The sequence below is a fragment of the Arachis hypogaea genome, chromosome 18, assembly GCF_003086295.3.
Source record: "Arachis hypogaea cultivar Tifrunner chromosome 18, arahy.Tifrunner.gnm2.J5K5, whole genome shotgun sequence".
In the NCBI taxonomy this organism is placed as follows: Eukaryota; Viridiplantae; Streptophyta; class Magnoliopsida; order Fabales; family Fabaceae; genus Arachis; species Arachis hypogaea.
In genome coordinates, this window is record NC_092053.1 from 6,671,252 (window position 1) to 6,697,523 (window position 26,272).

At 34.5% G+C, this 26,272-nt stretch overlaps 3 protein-coding genes across 4 annotated transcripts; 1 reads left to right on the forward strand and 2 right to left on the reverse strand.

Annotated features, from left to right (window-relative positions):
- The first annotated feature begins 9,121 nt into the window (after nt 1-9,121).
- On the forward strand, nt 9,122-10,823 carry LOC112770676 (probable CCR4-associated factor 1 homolog 9). Its single transcript, XM_025815017.3, has one exon. It carries the CDS (start codon nt 9,881-9,883, stop codon nt 10,736-10,738), a length of 858 nt encoding a protein of 285 aa, XP_025670802.1. The 5' UTR covers nt 9,122-9,880; the 3' UTR covers nt 10,739-10,823.
- Nucleotides 10,824-14,990: 4,167 nt separating this feature from the next.
- On the reverse strand, nt 14,991-15,542 carry LOC112771583 (uncharacterized). Its single transcript, XM_025816368.2, has one exon. It carries the CDS (start codon nt 15,540-15,542, stop codon nt 14,991-14,993), a length of 552 nt encoding a protein of 183 aa, XP_025672153.1.
- A 1,998-nt stretch (nt 15,543-17,540) lies between these two features.
- LOC112772308 (transcription factor E2FB) lies at nt 17,541-22,031 on the reverse strand. Of its 2 annotated transcripts, none has more exons than XM_025817219.3 (14): nt 21,706-22,031; nt 20,804-20,990; nt 20,607-20,666; nt 20,376-20,461; nt 20,209-20,297; nt 20,062-20,116; nt 19,587-19,639; nt 19,440-19,490; nt 19,321-19,369; nt 19,148-19,213; nt 18,989-19,065; nt 18,663-18,876; nt 18,325-18,391; nt 17,541-18,034 (listed from the first exon to the last, which is right to left on the reverse strand). In XM_025817219.3, the coding sequence occupies exons 1-14, from the start codon at nt 21,832-21,834 to the stop codon at nt 17,898-17,900; spliced, it is 1,320 nt and encodes a 439-aa protein (XP_025673004.1). In that variant the 5' UTR covers nt 21,835-22,031; the 3' UTR covers nt 17,541-17,897. The 2 variants fall into 2 exon arrangements, with proteins under 2 accessions (XP_025673004.1, XP_025673005.1); XM_025817220.3 differs by having other exon boundaries at nt 17,541-18,042; nt 18,310-18,391; nt 21,706-22,007.
- Nucleotides 22,032-26,272: the final 4,241 nt, after the last annotated feature.

A 26,272-nucleotide genomic window follows, 5' to 3' on the forward strand; every position in this document is an offset into this window, starting at 1 on the left:
TAGTAGGCACCACGGTTTGAGGTATCCGAAGCTCTTGTAGAAGCTGCTGTAAGGACATAATTTCTTTTTGAGTTGCACACATAGCCCTGTATTCTGCCTCCATGCTACTTCTACTCACTTTAGTTTGTTTGTTACTCTTCCAAAATATAAGGTTGTTCCCAAGATATACATAGAATCCAGAGATAGACTTTCTATCCTCTAAATCCCCTCCCCAATATGCATCTGCAGAAGAGAAAATTCGAAAATCAGCGGCTTTTGTGAACACAATCCCATGATCCAACGTACCTTGCAAGTATCTGAGGATCTTTTTTACACTTTTTCAATGAAGCAAAGTTGGACCATGCACAAATTGGGATACACGGTTAACAGCAAATGTGATATCAGGCCTTGTCATAGTGAGATACTGCAGTGCACCCACTATAGACCTATATTGTGTTAGATTTTCAAACGGTTCTGAATCATTGGAGAAGAGTTTGACATCTGTAGCCATTGATGTAGGTAATGATTTAGAATTATGCATTCCCGCCTTTAGAAGCAACTCCCTTGTGTATCTAGCCTGAGAGAGCATCATGTCACCATGAGGGAGATAAGTTGCCTCTAAGCCTAAGAAGTAGTTAAACCTGCCAAGATCTTTCAGCAAAAAAATTCTATTCAATTGAGATATTAATAGTTCAATTTCTTTTGAATTATTGTCCGTTACAATAATGTCATCCACATATATAAATAGATTATATGAGACTGATTATGTTTGATGAACAATGAAATGTGTGATTTTGTATTCATAAAACCAAATTGGAACAAGGTATCTTCTAATGTCTTGAACCAAGCTCTAAGAGCTTGTTTCAAGCCATAGATTGCTTTATTTAGTTTGCAAACTAAATGACTATTGGTACTAACATATCCTTGTGGTTGGGCCATAAAGACATTCTCTTTCAATCTGCCATTCAAAAAAGTATTATCAAAGTCAAATTGTCTTAATGGCCAACCTAAGAAAATTGCAATAGTTAGAATAACTCTCACTGTGGTTGGTCTAATAACTGGGGAATAGATTTGCTCGTAGTCTATCCCCTCCTTTTAATGAAAATCTTTACCTACCAACCTTGCTTTATACCTAAGTATCTCACCATTTTGATTCTTTTTTATAGCAAAGACCCATTTGCTTCCTATAATGGTTGAGTTTTGTGGTGGTTCAGTTAGAATCCAGGTCCGACATCGCTGTAATGCTTGTATCTCTGCATCTATTGCCTGTTTTCAATGTGGACAGTTAATGGCTTGATTGACAATAGTTGGGGTATAGTGTATAAGGTCAGTGGTTTGTGTGACAAATGCCTTAGGTTTACGGATGCCTGTCTTTGATCTGGTAATCATAGAATGAGTATTTAAAGGTGTAATGGGAGGTAAATTTGTCTCAGGGTCAGTGATAAAAATGGGTGTGGGATGGTGTCATGGAGTTTGAGTTGGTAAGGGTCGAGAGGCAGGTTGAGCAAGAGTAGTGGAAGGATCAGGTGATGCCAATGGAAGAGGAGAAGTTGGGGAACAAGGTTGCTGTGTAGAGAGTGGAAGTGATGAAGGATGATCAATTACAAATTTTGTCAATTCTGCAGTATCTGCAACAGTCTCCATAGCAGATTGGATTGAGGAATCACAAAACATAGATTGATAAGGAAACAAATTATCAATAAAAGTTACATGTCTTGCAAGATATATCTTACCATTCTTATTCATACATTTGTAACCTTTGTGGGTAGAATCATATCCAAGAAAGAGGCATAAGTCAGACTTATAATTAAATTTGTTTATTATAAGGTCTTAAATAAGGAAAGTAAGCACATCTAAAAACTTTAAAGAAGGCAAAATCTGGTTTTTGATGGAATAAAATTTCATAAGGACTCTTATTATTATCTATTTATGATATAGACAAAGGTAACAAATGCATCTTCCCAAAATTGGAAGGGAAGAGATGCAGAAGTAAAAAGGGACAGTCCTATTTTTGTGATATGTTTGTGTTTCTTTTCCACACTTTCTTGTTGGTGATGTGTGTAGGGACACGACTGTCTATGGTGAATGCCCTGAGTGTTAAAAAAATCAACAAATGTTGTAGATAGAAATCCACCTCCTTTATCAGTTTGTAAAGCCTTAATCTGGTGTCCTGTCTGTTTTTCCATAAGTCTTTTATAGTTTTGAAAAGCTAGTAAAGATTAAGATTTATTTTCAAGCAAGAAGGTAATTGTAAATTTAGAAAAACCATCAACAAAGCATGCATAGTATCTAAATCCATTTATAGAATTAACCGGGGCAGGTCCCCAAAGATCAGCAAAAATACATTCTAATGGTTGATGATATGTAGTTAGAGTTTCGTTAAAATGAAGTTTATGCATTTTAGCCAATGGACAAATTTCATACATATATTATAAAGATGATCCAGAATTAGAGATAGGAATAGAACACTGATTCATTACTATATGAACTGTTTTGATTGCACAGTGGCCAAGTCTTTTATGCCACAAGATTGTATTATTACTATTCTGATTACAGGAACTGTTAAAAGCACAAAAATTAGGAAGATTAGTTTTTTGATTGCTAATCCTATCTGAATTACATTGTATTGAAATAGAAGGATGATTATTACTAAAAAGTTTATGAGAATATGTAGAGTTGTAAGATAAAGTAGATTTCTCAGAAGCATGCCTAGGAACTCTAAGATTGTGAAAGGAATAGATCCCATTCCTAGCTATGCCCTGTAGGAAAAACTCCCTGGTAGCCTGATCACGAATAAGGCAAAAATCAGGCCAGAATTAAAAAAAGACACCATTATCAGCTGCAAACCTAGAAACGCTAAGCAGATTTTGGGAAATTTGGGGTACATGGAGTAAATTTTGTAATAAAAAAGTAACATTAGCATATGGATCATGCAAAATTGAAGAACCATAGTTTTGAATGGCAATACCTGACCCATACCTACATACACTTGATCGGAGTCATTGTTGCTCGCAGTGGAAGTTAGCAAATTGGATGGATCGGGGGTCAAGTGATGGCTCGCACCAAAATCTACAAGTCAGGCAACATCACTTATGGAGGAGGAAGAGCCTGTGAGATATGTAGTTGGTTGATGGAAACTTGAAAGGGGTAGTGGAGGTTGAGCATTAAGGTAGAGAGGCTGAGAAGATGAGTTAGGGTTTCCAGAATTAGGGTTGAAAGACTGATCAAACCTATGATAGCAGTTTCATACCACATGATCCATCCTGCCACACAGTTATCTTCATTTAGTTTTTCAGCAATTGGGGAGAAGGTCTTCTTTGTTGAATTAGAAAGGATGATTTCCATTGTGGAGCTGAAACTAAGCAATAGGCTCTGATAGCATAAAAGATTCAGAGAAGGTAAGAAAGAACAGTAAGCTCAGCTCTATGAGAAAGAGCAGTGATAGGTTTGAAAGGAAAAGAAAAATTAAAATAGAGACAAAGACTTGTAATGAGAGCAATCAAGCATCATTTGATTTCAAAATTACACACTTGCTAAGCCAAGTTTGCTATATATATATATATATACATGGCTAGTGACTATTGAAACTCAAGACTTATCAAGAAAGACACTAGTAACTAATCAAGAAAGACAACAATGCAATTTTACACACTGCTATTGTACACTATTACTCTCTATCCTTAATAGAGGGACTCTCTGATCATAGTTTCAAAGAAAAACAAATGGGTAAGAGAGGTGATAAGGGGAACATGGTGGAAGAGACGGATGAGGACACTGAAAAAAGAGGGAGGTAATGAAAGTACTATAATCATAGGTGATATCCAATAGAAGGGGCAACAGAGTAATTTGAAGGCAATGATGCTGGAAAAGAATTAGCTCTTGATGAATACAACACCAGCAGTGACACTTGTTGAGTTTAGTAAATTTTAATAACATTTTTTGTGATGACAAACATGATTTTAGTTGGGTTGAAAGTCCACAAATATTTTGATGGCTTAGATAGTGTTGCAAGCTCAAATATCATTGAGCAGTTTAAACAAAAGAAACCAACTATCTGAGCCATAACTACTTATATCAAGGTTCTAGTCTTAGTCAGTTTGGGTAATACACAAAGAAAAAAAGGAAGTTCATTTTCTCTTATCAAGAGCCAAAATAGAAGAAAGAAAAACTAATTAAGAAGGCTATGTCAAATCAAAATCAACATAAACGAGTTAAGCAAAATCAAAAGATAAAGGTATGAAGTTTCTATTAACATGCAAGTCAATTACTTACTGATTTTTTTTTCTCTTTGCACAATTATTTCCAACAATATGAAGAAAGCGGTAGCTATTTTACTCTGCTGTAAATCAATGGCTAATAATGAATTTTGGGGTCAAAGCACAAGATTAAGAATTTAGATTTGGCAAACTCATTAAGGAAGCAAGTTGCTGCTACTCATCTCTCCACTGTTGTGACCAACTCTAATTCTAAATTCCTGATTTTCTGGCCTGAATGAAGAAAAGAAAAGGAAGACTTAAGCTAGTTCAAGATTCAAGAAGTTGACTTAGGAAAGCAAATCCTAGCCGTGGCTAAAGGACTCCATACATAAAGAAAAATCACTTCAGTTTGAAAGGCAAAGTGAGAGAATCCGAAATTAGAATTGAGAGAAACCTCACAAATCAAAACTTAAAGTCTTGGAAGCATTACACCTACACAAAAAGGAGCATTCCGCCAAGATGAATAGCTACATTTGAGAGTTCAAAAACTGGGTTAAGCGTATAGAGTTTGAGCTGTTCAACATCATTTTCTTCATGGTTTATTATTAATTATTATGTTTGTATATTGTATCTTTTTTTGTTTTCATTCAGCGATAAAATGCATATAAGTGAGGCATTGAGAAAGAGCCATTGAGAGAAAAGACAAAGAGAACAACTTGGAAAGAAAAACCAAGGTTTATGTCTTATTTCTTTTGATTGTATTTCTGTTTTGTATCATGTGTACCTAAGAGGTATCCCTTGTTAAATTGGGTGAACACTTAGTATGTTGAGAGTCTAGAAAGTTACTTAGCCAAGTCAAGTTTATGATAAAACTTGATTTGTCCCTGATAGGATAAGGTAGAATATTTGGTGTATGTAATACTTGAAAAGATAATTAAACTGTGGTGAAGACTGGATGTAGGTTGCATTGCACAAGGCAGCTGAAGTAGGATACATAGCTGTGTCATCTTCTTCTTCCCTGCTCTGATTCTGTTTCACGATTTATGAAACAAAATAAAATTGTCTCCTGCATAATCATTCTCGCAGTCCAAATAGAAGCAAAATTTTATGCTCTAATATTCTAAATCTTCTATATGACTACGAGGTGACAAGTGGCCAGAAGGTGAACTTAGATAAATCAACAGTTGTTCTAGTAACAATACCCCCATGATCTTAGACATCATTTGGTAGAGCTTCTAAATATTGGACATGTTGGAGCTCAAAATAAGTACACGAGACTCCCTTCTATTGTTCAAAGGTCTAAGAAGAATACGTTCAATGCCATAAAGGATAAGGCTAAAAAAAGGTCTAGGCTTGGAAGAGGAACTTATTATCATCAAGAGGCAAGCACGTGCTTATCAAAATAGTAGGAAAAGTAATACCTATGTACATCATATCCTATTCCTGATTTATTATTGGAAGACATACATGGTATTCCAAGGCAATTTTGGTGGGGTTAAAGAGATTCGAAACGGAGAATGGTGCGAATAAGTTGGGATTACATGATGAAGCCTAAACTACAAGGGTAGATTAAGCTTCAAGGACCTCAAAGCATGAAATTTGGCATTACTTGAAAAATAATTCTTGCGTATAACAACAAATTTCAATTCACTTCTTGCACAAATGCTTAAAGGTAAATATACCAACCCATTGCACATTGATAAAGGAGTCCACCTATCCTGGAATTGACAAATTATTTTGGAGGACGGGAAGATATCATAAAAGGGTTTGAGATAAAGTGCTAGGAGTAGAGAGAACATTTGATTTTGACAAGATTCTTGGCTCTTTCCGCCCTCATCCATTTCAGATTATATTCAACAACAATCCAGGCACATGAGTTTATTGAGTGAGGGACTTACTTATAGTGGATAGAAGATGAAATTTTGAGATGATCAATAATCTATTTCCACCGAAAATTGCAGACTACATCCTTTCCATCTAGGTGAATGAAGAAGGCAGAGATAGAATCCAATGATCATAGAATAACCTCAAATAGTATGAAGTTACATATGGGTATTGAGTTGCCTATAGCTTTTTCCACGTTCCTGTTGAACAACTTTCCTCTGTCATGAAAAATCTAGTCATATGCAAATGATTTTGAAGACTCAAAATCTCATCGAAAGAGAAGATATTCATATGGAGAGCTATTGACGAAAAATTACATGTGATAGATATCCTCAACCATTAGTTTCCATCAACCCATGCGCTTTGTCCTCGCTGTAGAGAAGAGAATGAATCGGTCATGCATTATTTGAGGTGGTGTGTCCCAGCTCCTGAAATCTAGAGATATGCCCCCATTGATAACTCGATTGTACAAAATGAGTTTTCAAATTTTGAAGCTTGGTGGCAGGAGATGGTCAATAGGGCGCATGGTAGAGTGTCATAGACTGAGTGATGAGCTAAAAAATTTGATACACTCGAATATTGTGCATCAAATCGCTCCAAGTAATACCACGATGAGTAGATATTATTTCCATGAAAGATTAAAAGATTGAATCAAGCAACTTATAATTAAACATTCTAATTAGATCAATCAAATCTTAACAAGATGTAAATCTTGAAGTAGAATCTTGAAATAATAAGGAACAATGAAGGAGAGTGTTTGATTCTGAATGATAGAATGCTTATGAATTTAAGGAAGTAATTAATTAATGAGATATTAAAGATTTTGGAGATGTTTAACTTTTAAAAAAAGTAATACTTATGTTTTCTTATTTTGACTCGTACAAAAACACTTTCATGGCAAATCATATATAACAAAATTTCAATTACTTGATAATTTAATTTCTCTTTAACTTATTTAATATCCAATTCCTTAGTCAATTAATTAAGAAAAAAAAGATTAAGCACGATTTCAATTTAAATCCGCACAATTTTCAAAATAATATTCCTAGCCAAGTTGAAAATTATGAGAAAGAGTTTCAAGTTAATTCCAATATTAAATTTTTTAAAGTAATAACAGAATCCAAAACAAAATTTAAATATTTTACAATACTTCTAATCATTAAAGATGAAGAACGAGACTCAATTTTAGAAAAAGTGTTACTGCATTAATAAAAAAAAAAAAATACTTACATTACCAATCTATAAAATTAATAGTGCTCCTACTACTTAACAAGAGAGGTTTAATTGCTCATGATAAAGAAAACAACCTTAAAATTAATGAGAAGCTGGATGGATATAGTTATCCTTCGATGTCTTCTTTGTGAACTATACATTCACTTATTTATATTTTACTTCTAACCTAGAATTCAAATTCAAAAACTAAATCTAATCTTATCTTTTTAAGAATAAGACAGATAAAAAAATAATTCAAATATAATCTAAAACTAAATTTTAACAAGCGAAAGAAGAAGTTAATGCTAACTAATCATTCAAATCTTGAATCTTTGAGTTGAATTGGAGCTTCCCGAGAAAAGATATTAGACTTGGCGCTGGACTTGGATGATTGGCGCCTAACTTGAATGCATTTGTGGGCCACTGAATGTGAAAAATCACTTGAAGCTGGGTTCCGGGAGTTGGCGCTGGGCGCCCATGTTGTGGCCTTCATTCGTTGGATGCCGGGTTTGAATAATGGAAGTAGGGAGCTAGCCCTTGAGCACCATCGAAGGTGCTGGGCTTGGAGGTTTGGGCGTCAGTTCCTGACGTTGGACTTGGATGCTTGAAGTTGGGCGCTGAACTTGATTGACTTACGCTGGACTTGAAATTCTTAAAAATACAATCATTCTAAAACAATTCCAAATACATGACTAGTCATAAAAACTTCACTAAAAACATAAGAATTTTGATTTAAACCTAAAAAAAACTATTAAAAAAACATATAAAAATCACTAAAAATATCCAAACATTAATAAGCAATTCCACATTTAAAATCTATTTTCTCTTTCATTCCATGAAATCCACTTTCTCCTTTTTCAATTTATTCTAATTATTTATTGCAGTTGCAAGTGGGAGAACCCAATTCTTATTTTGAATACTATTGCCTTAATTGAGACTAATTTTTCTTTTATTTTAAAAAAATACAATAATCTACTTTTGAAAAAAAAAAAAAACATAAGTATATTTTTTAATTTTTTATGTTTATTGAAAAATTTATTCCATATTTTATTTTATAAATCTAAAAAATGAAAAATACACCTATTTGTAAAATCAATTGATGTACTAATTTTATCTAATCAAAATTGTTTATTTAGATAATTATTTAAGTAATTCATTGACAAATATTTCTTTATAATATAGTAATATATGATTGAATGTTTGAATAATTTTTTTGACATTAGAAAAATTAAATTCCTTTAAAAGTAAAAAGTAGGCATTTATATTTATGTTAAATTATAGGTAGGGGTGTACATTAAAATACCAAAATGTAATTAACCGATTAAAAAATTATAACCATATTTTATTTAACTAATTTAACAAAACAATTTTAAAAATTATATTCTACATTTTTAAAAATTGATTAATCAAAACCAAATTTAAAAAAATTGATTTTTAATCAGTTAACCAAAACTAAAATAAAATTTTAAAAGATTTTAATTTCAATTTTAAGATTAAAAATTCAATTTTTAAAAAATGGTTTTTTTTAGAAAACCAATTTTTTAGTCCAAAAATTGATTTTTTGTCCAAAAACTGATTTTGTTTTTCCAAAAACTAATTTTTCTATTCAAAAATCAGTTATTTTTTAAAATTGGTTTTTATTTTTATAACTAGTTAAAAGTTAATTTTTAAATTTTATAACCAATTAATAAGTAATTTTATCATATAAAATTAATTTAATTAATTAATTAAAATTAAATTTTTAATTAACCAAAAAATAAATTAAATTTTTGAATTAACTAAACCATATATATTCCTAATTACATGTTAGAATAGACAACAGCGAAACTGATATGATATTGATAGGCAGTAGGTACATGTTGAATAATGAATATTAGTAACAAATAACAAAATTGCTTAATTTGTTGGAAAATAAATAGAAGGAAGGCGCAAGTCATTAAAGTTTCTGGTCAACTTACACTGAATGCGTAAGTGTTGACCAAAATAATGAAAACACAACAACAGTAGCACAATATGTTTCTTTTTTCTTTTTTGTTATAAAAGGAAGATGAGGACCCAAATATAGACCAAGTCTGAGCAACAATTCATTGACTGACTCAGCATCCGTATTAGATTAGTTTACACCCTTGGCGGTCAAAGTTTCTCTAATTCTCTTTCTCCTTCTCCTTCTTCTGGACGCGTTGAACGTAGACAACTTGACACTCCTCATACTTAAGTTACATAAAAATAAAAATTAGGATAATAATACACTTGCTTTTGTTTTGTATAAAACATTAACACCCACCACTAAAAAGAAGAAAGAAACAACCCCACTCCACGCACCGATTCACGCACAAATACACACCCACACACACTCACATGACACTAACCAATAACCACTCTCTCTCTCACATCACCACTCTCACGCATCACGTTTGAGTGTTTGACGTTTCCTCACTTTCCAAGCAACATCCTCGCTCCTCTATCCCACTTTTCTCATATAAAACCACACCTCTCACCCCCTCACCCTAAACCACAACCATAACACATTGACAACTTCCAATTTTTCAGCCCCAACCAAAAATAAAGATAAAGAAAAAAAGGAAAACGCAACCTTCTGATTAGAAAGCATGGGTGTGGCCATTGAAGATGAAACGAAACCCAAGCCCATCGTCATCCGTGAGGTGTGGGCCTCCAATTTGGAATCCGAATTTGAACTCATCAGAGAAGTCATCGATAACTACCCCTTCATTTCCATGGACACGGAGTTCCCCGGAGTAATCTTCCGTCCGCAGCCTACAGATCCGTCCAACCCTTACCTCGGGCGACGCCTCAGCCCCTCCGATCACTACCTCCTCCTCAAGTCCAACGTCGACGCACTCAACCTCATCCAAGTTGGACTCACTCTATCCGACGAGAACGGCAACCTACCGGATCTCGGCACCGGTAACCGCTATATCTGGGAGTTCAACTTCAGCGACTTTGATCTGGCGCGTGACGCACACGCCCCTGACTCGATCGAGCTGCTCCGCTGCCAGGGCATCGATTTCCGGCGCAACGCCGAAGACGGTGTGGAGTCAAGGCGGTTCGCGGAGCTGATGATGTCGTCGGGGATGGTGTGCAACGACGCCGTGAGCTGGGTAACGTTCCACAGCGCTTACGATTTCGGGTACTTGGTTAAGATCTTGACCCGAAGGGCGTTACCAAACGGGTTGGAAGAGTTCTTGCGGGTTCTGAGGGTTTTCTTCGGTGATAACGTTTACGATGTGAAACACATGATGAGGTACTGTAAGGCCCTCTATGGCGGTTTGGATCGGGTCGCCCGAACCTTGAATGTGGATCGGGCCGTCGGTAAGTGCCACCAGGCCGGCTCTGATAGCTTGCTGACGTGGCACGCGTTTCAGAGGATGCGTGATATTTATTTCGTCAATGATGGGCCCCAGAAGCACGCCGGCGTCTTGTTCGGCTTGGAAATGCCTTGTTCATAATTCAAACAAAATGAACATTGTTATTTATTTATTTATATATAAATAAAAAATATATTCCATTGATTGTTTTATTTGTTTCGTAAAATGATGTCTCCCTGTAAATTATTATATTGACAAATTAACTGGAATCTGAAAGGCGTTCATGATTACTATTATTCAATTGTTTTCTTCGTGACGAAGAGATATCAAAGGATTAGGAGACTAGAGATGCGGCGAATTTAGACAATCAAAGAAGCACTAATTGACAATTTAGGGATAAAGTTGATTATATACGCAAAATAATGCTATAAACAGCATATAATAGATAAAGCTAAGGGAATAGGAGTGTGTGTGGAAGATGATGTGACATGCAAGATTGTCTTTTAGCACTTAAAATCCGAGTGTGTAGTGTGCAGTGGATACAGTCCATACCACCCCTATAAAACTAGTTGCGACCTGAAAACTGTGGGCTTGCATATAAAGGTTTCTTCACTGTTTTCCAATCGAGATTCCTTCATTTATTTTTCCATTTTTTCCCTTACAAAATTATATATCAAATTCTGTTGGTTTAGAAACAAGTATTATTTGGTCGAGCATTAACTTGTTCGTGCCTATCAACATATTAACTTTGTTAAAAATGAAATTAGCATTATAAATTTATAATATATCTAAAACTAATTTTCATAACGCAATTGTGTTACTCTAACGAGGAGAAAGTAGAATGGTGGGGGCAGCTTGGCATATATATCCACAGCCACGCGTATTATTAAGCAATCATAATGTGCAAGAAGATTCTTTATGCGAAAGTTTCACGTGGATTAATTCGAAGGTCTCAATATTCAATGTATCATGTATGTTATCACTTTGACTTGGGATTATATAATTAGTAGCAACAGTATTGTTTTGTCAAAGTATGACCAACAAAGAGCTTGAATAATCAGCCGCCATCAAACCCTTTTGCATACAGGATCTGAAATAATCATAAAGTAGTCTACCATGACTTAAAACTCTTCTCTTCCCTTCGGATTTTTTTTTTTTTTGGACAGTTTAATCAAACTCTTCTAACCACTTACTGATAACGAGGTAGAGAATGCAGTCTGGCCTGGTTGCTTGGTTCACCATTCAAATTTTCAAGAAGAAAAAAAAATTACAATAAGAGAACTGGAAATATACTCCTAATTAAATAACAAGGGGATTTTTATTTATTTTAATCTGTTCCAAGTAAAAAATATAAAATACTGAAGCACCAACATGATTAGCTCAAATGAAACGTAATTAATTTTCATTAAATAAAGTGTTTAATTCAAGCCTTGTCTATGAACAAATTTTCTGTTGAAAGACTTAGTTCAATAGTTCCAGTTGAGAATGCCATTTTTTTTTTGTCACAGTTTTGGGCTGGACTACAACCCAATCTAGAGAACAGATCACTACAAGAAATAACCTAGCCTCGCAATAAACTCCTCAATAAGTGTTCTAGGCTTCTAGCTACTTCTTCAATTACTTCTTCACCAAACCTCCATGGTCACTGTACCTGCTTCCTCATCAATCAGTTGGTATCAATAAGTACCAAAGCATAGCTGAATTGGAAGCTGTGATACCAAGGAGAATGCTTTTTTAAAAAAATTAGAAGAAAAAAAAAGTATTGTTTGTATGATGATCCAGTAACCAGATCATAGTCCAAAAGGGTTGGTCCATCCTTAGTGGGCTTTAAAGTTGTCCAGATTCAAAGAAATCTAGTCCAAAAACTGTATGGTTTAAGATATCCGACTTACTTGGGGCAAGGGTGCCAGGACCCTGCACCTGACCCGACTTGCATGGCAAGAAAGATCTTACCATCCACTATTTTAGATACCATCAAACAACTCAACCACTATCTTACCGTGGGATAATTTTTTTAATATTAAAGAAAAAATGACCGACTATTGCTAGTGAAAAAATTTAGGAGTGATAACTGATAACTAAGTCATCACTTCTTTCGGTAAATACTCCACTAAATTTAAATATTTCTTAAGTTTGATTCACTTAAATTTATTTAAAATTCTTGCTAATTTAAGTATTAAAATTCCTTCAAGTATCCCACTATCATCCACTTGAGGATCTCAAATAGCTTCACCCCTCTAGTGAACAAGTTAGAGCCTTCACTCATAAAAGGAGTTTGAATCTCACCTTTAAGCCCATACTATCTAGATTTCAGGTATCCTCTCTGAACAGGTACGAAAGCAAGGTTAAACTATGATTGGTTCTGGTCCGATTGAAAAGTTCTCAACTTTTTTTTTTTCATGAAAAGTTCTCATTTGTTATCCCAAATTCAATAGGGAGAGCATGACTCAATTCTTTTTTGTTTTGGACAGGGGATTGAGTCCTTCGAAATAGGCGTATGTCTATATTGGGCTCGCATTTTGAAGACCCAAAAGAGTGGGTTGGATCTATTGAGAATTATTCAGCTCAAATAGAAATATTAGGTCCTATTTATAAACCAAGCCCCGTTCGGCCCGTGCGTTTTTGTGAAATTATCGGGATAGTCTTCTATTGATTTATTTATTTAACTTTTGATAGCTTTATTGATTACACCTAATTAAATTTCACCCGAGATTGAAAGTAGAAGTCCAAAATTACGAATGATTAGCAGATGCTTATTAAAAAGGTCAGTTCCAAAAACTCGAAAAGGACAAAGTCACAAAGCCAAATTGAATGTTATTATCACACGACCGCTTTTTGCATTGATTTGCACATGTTAACAGCCTCTTGAGTCAGGAATGTTACATACTTACACCAACATGGATATATATATATTTGGGGGGACCAACACATGCATGCACCTTAGCTTCTTGGAACTTTCTTTAGCCTTTTCTACTTCTATAAGCAATCCAAAGTACCCAATTCCAGATATTCTTGTCTTCCGAAACAACATATGTATGAGAATGAGATGGTATGTACTTTCATAAGTTTATTTACTACTCAGCCTTTAGCATTGTTTTTTTTTATAGCGAATTTTTATGGGTACGAAAATATGAGCATTCCTTGTATAAGCCATATTAGGCCCACATAGCGAAAATTAAAAGAAAGAAATACTACTCTGATTTATTCCACAGATACCAAAAATAATATCTAGGAAAAAATAACAATAAAATAAATGCTGCCCGCCTGCCCCCTTATTCATACATTCGAAAGGGTGAAATATATTATTTATTTGCTTCTCTGAGCATACTAAAAATAAATAAATAAATTGTAGCTGCAAGTCAAACTCAAAAGACCAGGTAAAAACACAAAAAAGAAAAAACCAAAAGCCCAAGAGTCAATACATATCTACTATCTAGGCTCCACAATCCCAAATTTCCTTAATAGTTTACAACATAATTAAACTAATCTCGAAGTTGAGGCTTGGAATCAAGGACAGAATCTGTTGTCTCACAAGAAGCTGCACAAGAATTCGAATCTTGATAATAGGCTTAGGAAGTTATAGATACCATAGTAATAATGGTTGTGTGAGTGTGTATGTGTGTGTTATGTAAAAGACTAAAAAAAAAAAAACTCATCTCTCTACAAATATATAGAAATTTCGCCATACAATGGGAAAAGGAAATCTAGCTGATGATATTATTTATCTTAACTAACCTCCTTCAAACTAACATACATGATTGCTCAATAAATAAGTGACAAAATCTATTGATTCATAACCCTTTTAATGAATAATTAAAGAGAGATTCATACTCAATAAAATTTCATTTCATTCAATTATATTCATATAAAGATACTTGAATTTGCATATTTCCAAACTTAAATTAAATAGATAGAAACAATCAAGATATATTTGGTTATTATTTAACTCCATGCAAGCTAAGCTACAACTAGGACACATGATACACCAACAAATAAACAAATTAGTTACTATATATTTATTTAATTCATTATGGATGCATAGTATATATTCTATACGAATGACTAATTTACTAGCTGTATTAATATAATAATAAAGTTAGCAACAATTAAGAAAGGTCTAGTTCTCTTAGTCAAAATTTACAGCCAAATTGAAAGGCTATATCCCGAAAATAATGTGAATAAATTAAATTTCAACCCCAAAAGGTACATAATAGAAAGATCAATGAATGGGGAATTAATTGAAAACGAATGATTTGCATTGCAAGTTGTGACGATGACTTTTCCATGCACAACACAAACAGAGCATCTTCCCACGTGCTGCAATTCAATGCAGTCACATGGCCATGGCTGACCTATCAATCATCGTCATTCACCCAATAATGAAGCTAGCTAACTACTTTCTGGAAGAGGGTTCACCATCACAGAACTTCTTAGGGAAGGTCTCTTCACAGATCTCCATGAATGCTTGAACAATGATTTGGTGCTGACATGGCGAATTCAGCTCCAGAAAGCATTGTAGAAGCTCTTGAAGACCCGATTCGGAGAAGATCTCTTTTTGAAGGATCATTTGAAGCATTGAATACCTGAAATCCCTATAAGGATCGGTGGATTCCTTCTCAACCGCTATGCTATCAACGATTTTAGGGTTAGGTTTCGTGAATGAACTACTTACATTATTATTCTTCGCAATAATGCCCTTGTTATTATTGCTGTAGTCTTGATGATGAGTGTCGGTGTCGGAGATGGTGGTGGAGGTGAAGTCCTCGTCGTCAGCGGGGTCGCCGGAAGTGGTGGAGGAAGTGCTAGGGTTTGTGGTTTGATACACGGAGATCTTAGGTTTTGGGGCGGGTTGGTGAACCTCAGAGGGTTTCTGTTTACCGCAGCCGCAACCACCATTTGATGAGAGTAGTATCGTTCTCATGATTCCTTTCTTGTTGGAAGACATTGTGTGTGTGAGAGAGAGGAATGAGAAGATTATGATAGAGAAGAGGGTATGTATGTGAAGATATATATGTGTGTAAGGAAGGTATAGAAGGTGGGTATTGTTGTTAGGAGTCTTTTTCAAATTGAATTTGTGATGAGCTCAAGAGTGTGAGTGTTTATGAGGAGTTTCTTTTGGGAATCTTTCTCTAATTTATATCAAAAGGTTGCATTGCAATGTGTTTGACTTAGAGGGTCTAATTGGGTTTGTGCTTGCCTGTTTTTATTTTCCTTCCGTTTACTATCAATGTTCTCATTATTTTTTTATTGTTTAAAATTTAAAACCTTTCGTGTGTTTGATTTATTAAGTTCTTCCCTAGCTAGTTAATTAGCACCGTCTTTATGACCAGGACCCAAAAGAATTTTTTAATTTCAACTAGATATTCCGTTCAATTTATTAGCTCGTATATATAATTGGCTTCCAATTGGCAAAACAAAATATATATCACTTCTTTGAATTTTAAGTTGTATTTACGGTCATACATATACTTCATCCATATATTCAATTTTATAACTATTGTTCACAGTCGGCTAGTAGGATTCATCTTTGAATTGTATTTACTATTTACTATTTAGCGTGCATAACAAAGATATTTCGATGAATAAACTACTTAAATATGTGCCGTTTCATTAAAAGTGAGCCAGCTAATTCAAAATCAAGGAATCACATCCCAACTGATTTCCGAAACTGAAGTTTGATTATCGCTTAACCCACATGGTTTAATATAAAAAAAATTATCAGCAAACAACCATGCTCAGGATCATGAAAAATGGATTCTTTTTCTCTTTTTGGGTAGATGTCAAATTCTATGATACAATGCTGAGAACTCTAAAAGCTATACATGTTCGGGGGCTACACACATATTTGTAGCTCCATATTTGTATTGATTTCCCACCGGTTATAAAAATCCTCCACGAGATCCAGAAATAACTACACTATTCTAGTAACTTTATGGTACGTGAATGAACTTTAAAGGAGTGAAAGTCTCAATGCCAAATTAGGCCACCGACATTCTCTGCATATAAAGCCTTACATTTATTGCTGTTGTATCGAATCTATCGTATTCCTTTGTACTAGCATCATTTGCCAGTTATATATTGATATTATGACATATTCAATAACTCCATAACATGCAGATTGGGGCATTGATGAATCAGAGATGATAAATTTTCCCGACACCAGTGCATGGACCGTGCGTTGGGCCTGGGGGGGTCCCCGTTAATTGTCTGCTTCTTGTCTCACCTATTCGGCTTCACTAGCTGTGTCTAAATTTCTGCACTGCTAGAAACGTCCAATTTAATATCTTGTAAGTCAAAATAGGACTTAAGGAGGATATATTTGGCGATATATTATTACTCTACAATAATATATGGTTTGGCTAGTGAAGAAATTTAATGAAGGAAACAAAATCCTTGAGAATGTATACACTGACTGACTGACATAAGAAATAGCTAAGTATATATTACAAAAGATGCGCCTTCACATTATCAAAGCAATTTTATTGAATTTTGGCCAATATGTAACCGACAGAGAAAAGTGAGCCATTGAATGAAATCTCACACCATTAAATCATCATTGATGGCTATTTGATGACTACTAATCACAAAAGTTGCTGTCCCCCTAGCATTGCTCTTATCAAAATATATAGTTTGAACTTTGAACTTTAGTCGTAGCCAGTTAAGTTTCTCTTTCCCTCAATTGTGTTTTCTCTTTTTATATCTTCCATCGCTTTCCTTCAGTTTACGACAATGAAAATGACATTTAACTTCAACGTTTTGAAGTTCGGAACTGTAACTGTTATTATGTCTTACTCTTGTTCCTAAGTACAATAAGCATGTAAAATATTGGTGAAACCCTTTCATCGTTCATTCTCAGACCTCCACTAGAAGGATAATAGCTCACTAATTATTACTGTTTACTAGGTCAAAAGGAATGAAATAGAATCGTAGACGGAACTTACCATTTCATCAAGAAGGTGCTTTATTTGGTGCATTGCAACCTGTGGAAATGTACAGATAATAACAGCATAGCGAGAGCATATACAAGGAGTTAAGTATTCTAGAGACAACAATTACAGTATCATACAAGTATGGCTTAAGCAAAGCTGCCATTATTTTTTCATTTTATGGAACTACAAGATTACGGAGGTTATTAATACTGATAGTTACAATGAAGCAGTTGATAGCGTCTGCAAGACAAACTTCTTTGAGAACGCATCTTCGTGGAACCTTCAATCCAACATGAGGTCTATGTGGATATCATAGGGTTCTCAATAGGAATGAACACCATTTATTGATTCATAACATACCCTTTACATCTTCAAGCTACAGGAGGGTTAGATGCCGAAGGTGCTTCACTTATGTTTGAGGGAGGGGTTTGGGGAGGTGGTGGGCTCACATGAGTCATACAATAATCTTCTTTTGGAGTTTCCAGATTATGCCATTCAACTTCGCCGGCTGTAAATCTATCAAGGATTACGCAAAACACAGAATTTTATTAAAGAAAAGAAAACTCCTAGGACCCTCCTATCCCATGGGTTGTGTGCATTATTGATGAGTAAGTTTATTTGTCCACTAAAAATAGAAAGAGAAAGCCAATGCATTTAGTAGTGGTAAGTACGACTTATGTTTTGTTTTCTCTATTTGATGGTTTATTTTATGGGCAAGAACTTCACTCATTCATGTCAAAGAAACCATTACTCGTATATAGAATATAATGGATGCAAAGATACCCAACAAGAGGATACGTTCTGTCCTCCACATGTCTGTTATGCTAACATCGGCATCCGATAAAAGCCAGTAATCAGCGTCACTCTGCATAAAGGGAAAGCAAAATCCTTTTATTATTGAGCTACAAGAGATTTATTTTGTTTTCTTCCGTAGAGACAATGCCAAAAACTTCATGCATCACATGCATAAATTGAGTTTGTAAAATATCTAAAGTTGAGGCCAACTGCTGGAAATTTCTTTGCCGTAAGATACCCTATTCCTCATGATTTGCAATCGTGCATTCTTTACTCCTAGGATTGCTATTTGTAAAATGCAAATCCATGATACAAGTATCTCAAACTCTTGCCATACATACCTCAAAATCTGAAGGAACAATCTTCGTGATCCCACCCGCAAAATCATGTGAATTAGATAAATCTGAAGGCCTATATACATCTTGTATCCCCATTTCAAGGTCCTTGCCTCTATCATTTGAGACCACTGTTGATTGGTGCTTATTGAAATCTGGTCTTGATGGAATATTTGGGCCCACATTAACACCATTAATCTCAAATTTCTCTTCAAATTGACTAGCATGGCAGTGAGAAGAGAACAGATCAGGAATGTCATCGTATTGCATTTTGCAATTGCCATTACCCCAACAGAATGACTTGGCATATACAAAAAAAAAAAGAAGCATACCTAAGAAGATAAACGTCTATTGGGCCCGTTGTGCTTCTCAGGACAATCCTGTATTTCCTCTGAGGATAATCAACAACCTGATAGAACATAGAAAATTTGGCTACGGAAAGATGCCGGGAAAATAGCTTTTATGCTAGTCTTCATAGCCCCTAAAATTACCTCATCAGGATCAGGGACCTCCAAAGTGGTGCAATATGGAGCTTTAATTGCTATCAAGGTTTCATTCTGACAAAAGACAAGGTATTCATACAAAAAAAAATTATATTGTGAGATGCAAGGGAAAATTTAGAATCACCATATAAACTTTTGTTCACAGGATAAAGAAAATCAACCTGAGATGAGGGCAAACTCTTTATATCTTCCTCGGTGACAAAAAGATACCTATGACGAAGGAAATAGGTTACAAAGAATCACATAAAAATTGTGGTTAAATCTGAAAAATAGATACTACCTTTGAGTGTTTTCATCTTCACTAACACCTCTTAATCTTTCTTGCATCTCTCTGCAATAGTTAGAAGATTAAGGATTAGTTAAAAAGATAGCAGACAAGTATAACAACTGTTTAGGGTTTAGTAGAATCAGCAGAGGACACTGAAACCTTATTTGCTCGTCTAACCGGTGCTCCTCATTTGTAAGATTTTCTACTTCAGCCTACAGATTTAAAAGGGAAAAAATAACAAATAAAAAAGGAGTTATTTCAAAGTATTCCATATGCCATGCAATACATAATCCTGCATGCATTTCCAGACAACCATGGCAAACCAAATTACATTACTATTGAAATTTAATTCAGAAGATATGTTGGCTATTTGAAAACAAAACTAAACAAAATATAATGAAAACATCAGTTTTGTTTGCCTGCCTGCCTTACATTTATGATATAAACTCAAAACACTATAAAAGTGATTCAAGGCCATATTATACATGATATGAATCAAGGAGAATTACTGCCAAGATGCCATATAACCATAAGACAATAATGCAGAGTAAAAGGAAAAGTCTGTAAAGTCCTTGACTTTCGAAGGCAATAATTTGTGTGAGCATTTGAGCAGAAAACTTGACTAATTCCTTACCTGTAAACTAGCAAAACTATCAACAGCCTGCCCTGGTCTTGAAACATCCAGTCCCCTGACCAATATCAAAAGAGTTGGTAAAAAAATTCCAACACTTAGGATAACAATATATGACAAGAAAAACAGTGGTATAAAAAGCACTCATACTTCCATTGAATTCTGTTCTTTAGTTTCTTTTCTATAAGGCCAATCCCTTCAAGAACATTCGTTATATCATATATCCTCCTCTTTTGTACCTGCCAATAGAAAAAGCACCTTCAAGTAATCAACCTTTATGCCACGAATCTTTAGACGTGACAGAAAAAATATTCAACCTCTAATGTCTCAGCAGCTTTATTCAAATCAAGAATACCATCCTCTGCTTGTTTGATCAAATTGATGAACTTCTTTGTCAACAGACCTGATTTAAACAAAAGAAACAATAGTTATAAAGGATAATATAAAGTACTATTTTCAATTTTTCAAGCAAGGCATATAAAAGAAATATTTACAGAAACTCCAATGGTTGTCATTTAAATAGCAAAGACATGGCAATATTATGCTACCTAAAGAGCTGTCATAACGACATGGACCAGAAGGTGCGAGATTATTTGCTGATGGTGAACCTGCCAGGATGATAGAAAATTATTAAATATGTTCTAACTTGGTAACTGAAATATTGCTATACATAGATTCGATTTCATCATTTATCAAACCATAAATATGGAAACCTGCTATACAAAGTCTGAGAGTTAACACTCACTGATATTTGATCCAGGGATTTGAGATCCTGATCTGTTGCATTTTGTAAGTCGAGAGGATTTGCTTGCCTTTCCCGTCTTCCTCGAGATAGGTGTCCGGAAAGGACTATTAACTGCTTCAGTGGATGCTGGAGTCACATTACCAGAATCACCTTCAAGATCAGTTGTAACACTCTTCCGCTTTAATTGCTGAATTTGAGGAACAAAATCCATTTAGTTGCAATCTTGAAATAAATACAAAAGGGGATATAACAGATAAGTTAAGAGTGTAAATAAGTGCATTGTCCTAAGTGATTCATGTACCATAATCATCTCCAATATGGACAATCAATATGTACTTAATTACCACAAAGGATTGTAAAGACATCTACTTATAATATCCTTAATATTACAGATCAAAATATTGGAAAGATGTCAATAGAAATAATTGAATGAAAAAAAGGCAGTGCTCCATTGCATGTATAAGTGCCCATTGCCTTATATGAAGTCAAAAATCTTCCACCTTCTTGATATCAGATCTCATGGAATTCACCAATGAAAACGTAGTCATATTTCCAGGTTGAAAGTTTTTTCTTAATTCACGTAAACTTAACCTATGACCACAAAATCACACATAACTGGCTACTGACCAGTGAAACTAACCAACTCATAAGTCATAATTCAGCTCCAATGTTTCCTTCAGAGTTAATCCACAGTCTAATTCCAACAAATTAACGACTATGCAACTAATTAAAGCCTCAATCGAGCAGATCCCTACAGAATCTTTCGACTAATTACTAAGCTGAAAACCAATTCACAATTATAAATAATTCTAGAAAAATCACCAACCACCAAAAATTGAGAAAACAATAATAATATTGTAGCGCGCAAAACAAGAGAGAAAACGAAATAAGTGAAGACCAACAGGAGTTTTAACGGCAATGGCGTCGGCGTCGTTCTGAGAAGTTGTGCGGTGGTCGGTGGCGAAGCGATGGTAGTCTGCGGGCGGAGCAAAAGGCGGTTTGGTGGAAGGGAGGGGCACCTGGCGCTTCATGGAGCGTGCTTGATCCGCGGATCAGAGAGAGACAAGGGTTTTAAGAACGGTGTTTGGCAACTCAGAAAATGGAAGAAAAAAAAAAGCGGGAGAGAGAAAACGAGGGAAAGATAAAATAAAAAAATAAAAAAGGAGAAAAAAATATAAACGAAGTGAAGGAGGGAATTTGGTTCGGTTTAGATGTCGAGGGAATACATAATAACAAAACCCTCCAAAAACAAAATAAAAAGAAAATGTTATAATAGTCGGCTGATTTTTTTTATATAAAAATTATTGTTGTATTATTTTTTATTATAAAGAAGTTATGTGTTTTAATTTAGTACGGAAATAATCATAAATTAAAGGGCCAATTTTATGTTTTAAAAATTTTAAAAAATTAAAATTCACAAATCATTGGGTTAAATTTGTGTAAGGTCACTAATCAGAAGGAGTCAATTTTATGTAAATCTACTAAATAGGAGAGTTAATTTTCTATTTTAAAAATTTTAAAAAATTAAAATTCACAAATTGAATGGTTAAATTTATGTAAGTTCACAAATCAAAAGGTCGATTATGTTTTAAAAATTTTAAAAAATGTTAAACTTCACAAATCGAAGAATCATATTTCTGATTTTCATATAAAAACACACTATATTTTACACGTTATTAAAAATATTACTATAAATTTAATATCAAAATTTTAATAATAAACAAATAAAAAATTCATGACTCTCATTTTTAAAAAATTATATATATTTATTTTTATATAAAATTAATAATAAATAGTTATTAAATAATAATTTAATTAAATTTATTAAATTATTAACTAATAATTTCGTACAAAAATAATAAATAAACTTTCATAAAAATTAATAAATATAAATGGAAATTGTTCCCCTAACTGCCACAGTTTGAATTTGGCGTCAGTCACATATTTCTGACATTGAAATTTGATAAATAATTAAATATAAATAAAAACTGTTTCTCTAACCGCTGCGCTTCTATTTAGATTTGGCATCAACTACACATGTCGCTTCGTACTCAACTTCTTCTTTTGATGTCTTCGTTTAGTTCTATATTTCTATCTTGTCCATTCACCAAAAACGTCATCATATAAAAATAATAATATTATTTTTATTTTAATAATATTTTTTTATAAATTTATATAAATATATAATAAAAAATTATATAAAAAAATATGATAAGAGATAGAATAAAATTATCATCTTGGTGATAATGATAAGTAAACATATTATATAAAATAATTTAATAAAATATATTAAATTATATAATAAATTTTAATTATTATCTTTTTATAAAATATCAGTAATCATTCTTGTTTTACTAACTAATATTTTGTGTATAAACAATATGAAAAAGTGATAAGTTGATCTAGTTTAATTTAAATAATATTTTTCTTAAAAATAACCTTTTTTATTAAACAACAACATACTATGTTTGAAGTGTATTCGTTTAGAAAATTTTATCTGATACTATAGAAATTTTAGTAATAAAAAAAAATTAATTGAGAATAAATATTAAGAGTACAAAAGAGTGCATACTTATACATAAGAAAATAGTTATAACTAATTCTAAGAACTACTCATTGTGACGGTAATTAACTAATTATAATACTAACTAATTTAATGTTAAGACAAAAAATACATAATTTTTTTATTTAATATTCATTAATTATTGTAATAATTAATGAATATTAAATAAAAAAGATTAAATTATTTTTGAATTTTTGACTAGTTCTTTTTTATTATGAAATATTTATGTTAATTTAATTATTAATTATTGAATTAAATACATGTGAGTCTAATAAAGTGTGAAAGTAACAATGTAAATAGATGAAGTATTTTAATTTGTGCAGAATCTTAGTAAATAATAGAAGTATAACATATTATTAATAAATTTTAATATAAAATCTACTAAAATATATTTTTGTTGAGTTTATGAAGTTTTAAATATTTTTTTTAATTGAATTTTGAATATTTTTATTTTAAAATTTTTTATTTTTTTTCTTATATTAGTTATTAACTATAATATTAGTTGAATTATGTTAATTCTTTAAAATAGTTGGTGTTACGATGGGTAACCGGAGATTATTGGGTTGGATTAGTTTGGCTGGCCCAATCGTCTGAATGAGGAAGTATCCAAGCGGATTGATGATCCAAGGCCCCCGTCCGACTTCGGTATGAGAAAATGGGGGGTGGTACCTGTAAAGACATTCCGATGCCAAAGTCAGCAAAGGGAGCAAAACAGGTCTAGAGAATATTGGGTCTGAGTGATACCTGAGAAGTGTCCGTGTATTTATAGTGGTGAACCCATAACCACCGTTGGAGTAGTTCCGCCATTTAAGGTGGATAACCATCCCTTTATCTTACGGAAGTTGAGATATGGCTCCTGGAAGTGGGTAGAGAGATTTTAGGGGCAGTTACTCATTTGAATGAGTGCTTATCTGCCAGCTAATCCTTGTTCCCGACTTCTTTAGGGCAAGTCGTGGTAAGAACCGACTTCATAGAGAGAAGGTCGGTGTAGCGCGAGGCTCAATCCTTCGGATTGGGCCTTTCATCTGGACCTGGGTCTTATCATTGGGCCAGGGTATGAACAGTGCCCCTACTCGAGCCCAATTTCTTTTAAGACTTGGGTTCGAGTATTCTACTCGGGGACGTAGCCGACTTGTGAGGGAACCGACGTGATTGTTCGGAACCGACGTGACTTTCGTGACTTTTTGGTTTTCACAGTTACGTCTAATCAAACGTCGCGTCCGTTAGAGGTTTGCGTAGGTATTAATTACCTTGGTAACGGTCCACCCATTAATGACCGCTTTCCGTTTTTACCATTATGCCCCTAATGTATCTATAAATACTTTCCCTCTCTTTCGTTGTTTCGTTTCTGCGACTTTCCAAATTTTCTTCTCATCCGTTCGTGAAACATTTTTGCTTGAAGGCTTTCATTTTCCTCTACCTTTTTCCAGGCAAAGGTTGGTTCTTTCTCCCCTTCTCTTTTACTAAGTGCTTCTGTTTGCATGCTTTTTATTATTTAGAGGGAGGGAAGGTGACGTCGTAGGTTTCTGTTTGATTTCATGCCCCCTTAGGAACTCTCGTTTTTGATTCTTTCCCTTTTTTCTTTGTATGTTTTCATCATACCTTAGAAAAGAATGTCTTCTGTAGAAGTTCTTGCTCGATGGGTCGATGTCACGGTCTTAGGAGAGGAACCTTTGGCCGATACCGAATTTATCACCAACCTTCGCACTCATCACCGAATTTGTACTTCTGAGGAGGATGAGCCGAAGTATGAATTGGTGGTCCCAGGTCCGGAAGACCGGGTTTGTTTCGGGAGGGCTTCTGAAGTAGCCCCTCATTTCTTTTACATGTATGAGAGTATGATCACCCGTCTAGGCGTTTTTCTCTCTTTTTCTAACTTTGAGGTTGCTATCTTACGTCACTGCCGAGTTGCTCCTACCCAGCTTCACCCCAACTCTTGGGGCTTTCTGAAAATCTACCAGTTTATCAGCCATGCTTTAGACTTTCCGACTTCCTTACGGATTTTCTTTTATCTTTTCCACATGACCAAGCCCTTCAGTGGGCAAAATAACAAGCAACAATGGGTGTCTTTCCGAGCTATACAAGGTCGGAGAGTTTTCACCTTTTTTGATGAATCCTTCCATGACTTCAAAAATTATTTTTTCAAAGTTCAAGGTGTAGAGGGTCACCACCCCTTTTTCCTGGATGAGAATTCTTCTCCTCGCTTTCCTCTATACTGGTTGGAGGCCTCCCCCTGCGAGAAATATAGTTTGGATGATCTGGATGAAGTGGAGGCAGCCATTGTGGGGTTCCTCCGAGAAGTGTGGGGGAGTGCCCCATATCTGGATACCAAAAAATTTTTTCAGGGGTCGCCGACCTTTGTCCAGGCACAACTAGGTAGCTTTTGTTTTTCTACTTTGTTTCTGACTTGCGATATGTTTTTACCAACTTGTCTGACTTTTTGGCTACTAATTGTTTGTTACAGAGATGGCGAAGAAGAACTCTAGTGAGTCTTACCAGAAAGTCCAGGAGGCCAAGGCGAGGTCCCGTGCCAGGACCGGCGGCGCCAGGGTAGTTGGTCCTCCTCTTCCTCCTCCTCTTCCCCCTTCTTCCCGAAGTTTGGGGACTCATTCTCAACCCATCGTTATTTCCTCCTCAGCTTCTTCTCAGCCGCCCCCTCCTCCCCGATCTTCTCCTGAGCCAGAGAAGAAGAAGCGCAAGACTTTAGAGTCTAGCTCTTCTTTTGAAGGTGAGGCTAAGGTGGATGCTCCTGCATTTATCCGGAAATACATATATCCCCATACTCGTATAGGTATGGATGATGTTTCTATCCGGAACCACTTCACTATTCTGGCTCAGGAGAATGTTAGGGCGGCGGCGGTGTGCACCAAGTTTCTTGATATTTTTGAGAAGACTCCTCTTAGCTC